Source organism: Camelus dromedarius, chromosome 16 (assembly GCF_036321535.1).
Source record: "Camelus dromedarius isolate mCamDro1 chromosome 16, mCamDro1.pat, whole genome shotgun sequence".
NCBI lineage: Eukaryota > Metazoa > Chordata > Mammalia > Artiodactyla > Camelidae > Camelus > Camelus dromedarius.
The window spans coordinates 43400269-43406268 of record NC_087451.1 but is presented as its reverse complement, the minus strand read 5'-3'; the positions used below and the strand labels follow the sequence as shown (position 1 = coordinate 43406268).

Below are 6000 nucleotides of genomic sequence, written 5' to 3'. Positions count from 1 at the left end.
GAGAGAAGAGGGCGGGTAATCTTTCACCATCGCCCTTTTAAGGGATGGCTGGCGCCGAGGGACACTGGTGGGTACAGGTCCCAGTCCTTGCTTCTGCTAGTGGGAAGCGAGTGGCGGGTGGGGTCGTGGGCTACGCAGTGTCTCCCAAACCACCACCTCTCTGCCTACCCACTAGCCTTTCGAAAAGGTTACCTTCCTCAGGGTTATCCCTTGGCGTCGCTGTCTCCCTCCCCTCCTCTCCTCCCTCCGTCTCCGCCCCCTCGCGTAGAGGAGGCCTTGCCCCTTTAAGAGCCGGGATAGCGATTGACAAGCAATAAACGCGGAGCGCCGGGCTGCGCTGGAGCCACACCGAACCAGGGGCCTCCCGGGGCTCAGGTAGGCGTCCCCCGGCCACCGGGCCGCACCCACCCCAGGGCCCTTTCTCCTCTTCGTCCAGGCACCGTACTTGGCGTCCTTTTTCTGCCTTCCATCTCCCCTAGCCTCTTCCCTCTGGCCCGTCACCTCGCTCTTCACCTCCCGCACCCACCCCCCTTTCTCCGATGCTCCTTGAGAGAGACCAAACATTGCTGCCCATTGACGCCGGTCCCCGCCCCCGCGGTGAGAGCTCCAAAGTGACATCAGGCACAGAGCTGGTGAGCTGTGCGGGGCCCTGGTATCCGAGCGGCCTCTCCAGGGTCTGTGCGGATTCTGGGGACTTCGGAGCCAGGCATTACGTAAGAACCGCGCTGTTAGCTCTTCCGGGAGTTGGGGCGCAAGACAGAGGTTGTGTGGGTCCCCGTGACTCCCCAGCCACCTTGGGAGGCCAAAGCCTCGGTCTTTCCTGGGAGGGGGTCCTGGGAAGGGAATGAGCTGCTCCTTCCTCCTCCCAGGCTGTAGAGGGGGCGGGTCGGGGTCGGGGGCTAGGGATAGGTGTCTGGAGACCTGGGAAGGGATCGGTACTAGGAGCGGGGAGCCAGGGTCAGAAAGTTAGGTCAACTAAGAGAGGAGAGAGTGGGGATAGGGTCGGGGGCGGAGGCGGGGTGGGGGGTGCAGTTATTCAGTGACCTCATCCCCTGGTCTCCGGCGGGCGCGCACGCAAAGAGCCTTCTTTGATGGCTCGCAACACACCCCCCTCCTCCCAGGTCCTAGCGCCCAGCGTGTTAATGCTGGGCTTTTGGGGCGGGGGCGATCTGATTGTCTGTGCGTGCAAGTCCGCCCGGCCACTAGACCCCCATCTCTCAATCTGTCTACCCCTTCCCACGGCCTGTCGGTCTTCAAAGCGCCTTTGACAGACCTTTCTCCTCTGCATCTCTTTGTACATGTATTGACGGAGCTTGGAGGAAACCTCCCCCTTTCCCGGTGGGTCCTCATGGTCTACTGACCCTAGGGAATGAGGATAGCCTGGAGGTAGTGGTGAGAGAGCACCCGGGTCCAGGCTTTTAGAAGCCGAGTTACGGGTTTCCAGATGCCTGAGCTCCGGACCTTGGCCCGGAGCCAAGCTGGCTTGCCTGGTACTGCTGTTCTCCTGTGGGCACAGCCGGGCCCCGCCCTCTCGGAGGCTTGGGTGGGGGTGGGGCAGAGCTAGCCGATGCCGTCGGAACCCACTCCCCAGGGAGAAAATCCAAGCAGGCTGGGCACGACTTCTGGGGACAAGATCCTCCCTGCCTTTTCCCACTTCCTCCCTTGAGGAAGGAGGACGTCTGGAGTCCTCTTTGCCAGTAACTGTCCGGGAGAGCAGCGCCAGCCAGGAGAGGGCTCCAGGTTCCAGGTCGCCGGGACCTGGGAAGGGGAAGGAAGGGATCCCTCCTTGAAGCTCTCTAGGAATAGGGACAGCAGGGGTTGGCGCCGGGGGCACTGGCTGGCACAGTGGATCCTGAGTATTGCTCCCAGCCTGAGTGCTAGCCTAACAGGGGGTGCCCTTCCTCTCCCTGAAAGCTCATTTCTCCCTTGTGCTCAGAGGCAGCTCCAGGAGGAAGGGGAGCCATCCTTCCACCTTTGTAATTTCTGCTACCTGAACTGGGATGACCAGCTCAGGCCTGGGAGGGTGACGGGAGTAGAGAGAATTTTATTAAAATCAGGTAGTGGTCCCTCTAGGGACATTTTGAGGGGGAAGGTGATGTTGTGGCTCCTCCACCCACAGGGCCCAGTAACGTTCAGTCCTAAACTGGGCACTGCCAGCTACTTCCCTCTACTCCCCCACCCCTGCTGTGAGCCACAGCCTCCTGTTGTCATAGCAACTGGGAATTAGGGTTTTCTCCAGCAGCACAGGCCCAGGAAGGCAAAGGGAGAAAGGGTGGTGCGTTACCCCCCTGCACCCTCCCCTGGAGAATTGGGGAGCCAACCCCAGCTTGGGGATGCCCTGCGATGGGAACTGAGGTTGTAAACACCATGGCTGCTTCTGCCCGGAGCCCCCTGCTCTCCTTGTCCAGACTCTGGGCTAAGAAGAGGCAGGGGAGAAAGGAAGCAAGAGAGGCCTTGGGGAGGTATGACATCCCTTCTGTCAGACAGATGCACAGATGTCTGTGGAGTGCCTATACTGTGCTAGGTCTAGGATCCAGAGGCAAAGTAAAACAGATGTGATTCTTGACCTCAGGGCCCATGGAGCTTAAAATCTGGGAACACCCATCTTTCCTGCTTTTGGCTCAAATTCTGGACTTTTCCCAACCTCTCTCTCAAAAACAAACAAACAAAGCCAGATAGTAGGCAGAAACATTTTTTATGGAGTCATAAAACCTGGGTTTTCGTTGCAGCTTTTTAAATTAGCTTTGTGACCTTGGACAAATTAACTAACCTCTCTGATCCTCTGTCTCCTCCTCTTTGGAGAAAGGGGAATGTGATATCTACTCTTCCTGACTCCCAGGACTCTGGGATTATTTAATATCAGGGCAATGCCCTCTCCACTACCATGTTGGCTGATCCGGAGGGGGAGGCCCTTCTTAATTCCTTCCCCATTGCTTTGCCTTTGTGCCTCCTCAACCTTCTCTCTCCTCTCCTCCAGGAGAGCCATTTCAGAGCCCTTGCTGACCTCACCATGCCGGTTGCTGCCACCAACTCTGAGACTGGTAAGAAGCGGGTGAAGATGTCAGTTTCTATCAGTAGTTCAGAGGGTGCCAGGCATGGACTTAAGGGTGGGGAGCAGCAGTTAGGCACTCCCACAGCTCCCAGTAAGAACAAACTACCTCCCCCCAACCCCCAGCTGCTCCACCCAGGTGCTCAGCCATTCCTCAGGCAGCTTCTATCGCCCTGCTGCACCTGCCCCAGGGTGGGGCTGGAGACACAGCACAACTCACCTCCACGGAAGGCAGGGGATGCATGTTCTGGAGATGGTCTGCGCTATTGCTGGAGGGCAATGGCAAGGAACCAGGCTGGTTAGAGAAGTGGTCTCTAGGAGCTGGGCTTTGGAGGATGGTTTGGGGGCAGAGGGACTGCAGCAGCACAGTCTGGGTCTGAGAAGTCCACAGGGCAGTGCCCACCAGATAGGTGCGGTGGACCGGCACGTGCTAAGATGGGTGTGTGTGTGCTGGGGCACAGGAAGCTGTGTGTGGAAGATGCTAGGTCTGGAAGCCTTGAGTTGGTTCTGTAAGAGGTTTTAGGGCAAGGGAGTTTTAGGGCTTTTCTGTCACCCAGACAAACTAGGAAGCCTCAGGACCAAGCTGCTTAAATTCTTGGAGCCTTTGGCTCTTCTTCTGTAAAGAGGTTGATGTGAAACTCTAAGGCTATGACAGGGACAGCCCGTTACTGTTAGGAACATCCACAGTTATTATGCTGTGCTGCCAAGTTGTTGTTACCTCCTTAACCTGTGACCTTGAATCAGTGACTTCCCTTTTAGGACCTAGGTTTCCTCATCTGTAAGATGAGGTGATGGGACAAGACCAGGGTTTTGAACTTGTATTATTCCTGGATCCCTTTGAGAATCTGATGAAAGCCAAGGGCCCTCATCATAGACAAATTCTTCTATACACAAAATCTGCATTCTACTCCAGGAATGCAGGGACCCCCTTAAATGCATCCAGGGACCCACCAGGAGAAGTGCCCCGTGCTAGACACTCTCTAAAGATCCTAACAACTGCAAACTGCTCTGGTTTTGCTCTGATTTATCTGAATTTTCCCCTGCCAGGGCGCCTCCTAATTTGGTTAGATTGACTCCCCTGTTCCTCCCCTCTGAGAAACTGAACCAGGAGAGTGAAGGCTGCTGTGAGCGTGACACCCTTGTCCCCAGGAGAGGCCTCTTCCCCATGCAGTGGAGGGATTGTACCTATGCCCCTGGCTTCTATAGCCTTGGAGGGCTCAGTCCCCATCCCCTGCTCCAGCCTGCCTGAGCCCCTCTGTAAGCTGCTTAGGGGTTAATTAAGCCCATCCCTGAGCCTGTGATTAAAGGCCTTTCAATCTGGGGCTGCCCAGTAAACCCATTAATAGTGCCTGGCAGGGGTGCAGAGGGAGAAGGCCCAGCAATTTGGCTTCCCTGCTGCAGGCCACTCGATGGGCCTGGGTGGGGTGGGGTGGGGTAGGGGACATGGGAGGGATTGGAGCCCAGGGGTGTGTGTGGGGGGTCTGCTTCCTCTGAGGACTCCTGGGGCAGCAGCTACTCTGGGTGCAGTGCTGCTCTGCCTTCTCATATCCAAAGGAAGAAGGACAGGAGCAAGCTGCTTAACCTCTTGGAGCCTGCGTTTCCCCTTCAGTAAAGAGGTGATGTGAGGCTCAAAGGCTTGAAGTCTTGTCTTTCTTTCAAGTGGCCCTCTGTGCCTGCCCCAGGGCTGGACTGGCTCTTGGCCTCAAAAATCTAATTCTGGGCTCTGCCCCTTCTCATTTGGTGGTCATTACACTTCCCACAGGCCTGGTAGAGAAACAGCTGCGTCTCTGCTCTGAGGTCAGGTCTGGCCACCTTTCCCTTCTCCCTTCCAGAATCCCTGCCTTGGGCTCTTCGGAGTGAAGCTAGCAGGGTCCTTCCACCCTTAGCCATAGGTCAATATGGCCATGATCATTATGGAGGGAGGGAGATAGTGTGGGTGTATTCCTCTTGGAGAGAGACCCTCAACTCTGTATCTAGTAAGGTGGAGGGTTCCTTTTCCTGAGGGTTTAGGATGGTCTGGAGATAAGTGTGTGGTGTGGGCTGAGAGTTTAGAGAACTTGCCCCTAGACTCCAGCCCTGCAGCCCTGCCCTCTCTTTCAGGTGGAGCTGTCCCTTTAAATGTCTGAGTTAATGTCCTAGTGTGTAAGCCTGCCTGCTGCCATGGCAACCAGGGGTGTGCTGTGACCTGGTGCCACTCCTCAGGGAATAGCTGTCTGGTGGCAGATGCAGCGCCTAGTGGTGGCCTCAGGGGTACAGGGTCTCAGAGGAATGGTGGCTCTGGGCTGGGGTAACTTTCAAGTCCTCCCCTCCTGCCCACTCTAGTCTCTGTTGGTGAATATGCCCTCACCTTTGCCCTGCCCCAATCTCAAGAGGCCTGATTTGCCAGCAGGCATCACCCCCTTCTCCAAGGGAGATGGGGGACGGAGAGGCTGCTGCTGAGATGTGAAGTCAGAGGGCTTGGGGTGCCCTTCCCTGCCCACAGTGGCGCTAACCCCTTCCCCTCCTCCCCGCCACCCCCTCATGGCTGGTAGCTGGGGCTTGAGGTGTTTGCCTTGTGCCAAAGTGGCGCCACTGCCTCCTGGCAAAGGACTGAGAGTCATTCTTGGGGGCTTCCTTTGATCCTGAGGGGGTCATTGTAAAGGAAACTGGTCCTGGAGAGGGGGCTGAGAGGAGAGGTCTGAGGGCAAGAAAAGGACGTGGCATGAGGTGTAATAGAGGAGGGACTTCCAGAAGAGGGGGCAGGAACAAGATGGGGTCAAGTCCCCACCCACCTGGGTTTCCCACAGGTGGGCTGGGAGAGGAGGCTCTTTGAGCATCTCCCCAGTCCTGGAGGGGCTGCGCGCTTAAGCCCCCACCCCTCTGCCCCTGCAAACCTTCCCTCAGCCGCCTTCCTCCCCACTCCCACTGGTAGGTACTAAAACGGGGGGATCTGGCCTCCCGTGGGACGGGGA

At 57.1% G+C, this 6000-nt stretch overlaps 1 protein-coding gene across 3 annotated transcripts in view; it reads left to right on the top strand.

Annotated features, from left to right (window-relative positions):
• The first annotated feature begins 306 nt into the window (after nucleotides 1-306).
• The window catches only part of MPP2 (MAGUK p55 scaffold protein 2), a 29596-nt gene continuing 23902 nt past the window's right edge, over nucleotides 307-6000 (top strand). The window contains exons 1-2 of one of the 3 annotated variants that reach the window (XM_010994139.3): nucleotides 307-375; nucleotides 2978-3041. In XM_010994139.3, the coding sequence (XP_010992441.1) occupies nucleotides 3011-3041 (31 nt within the window). In that variant the 5' untranslated portion in view covers nucleotides 307-375; nucleotides 2978-3010. The other 2 variants (XM_010994137.3, XM_064495764.1) reach the window with 2 other exon arrangements.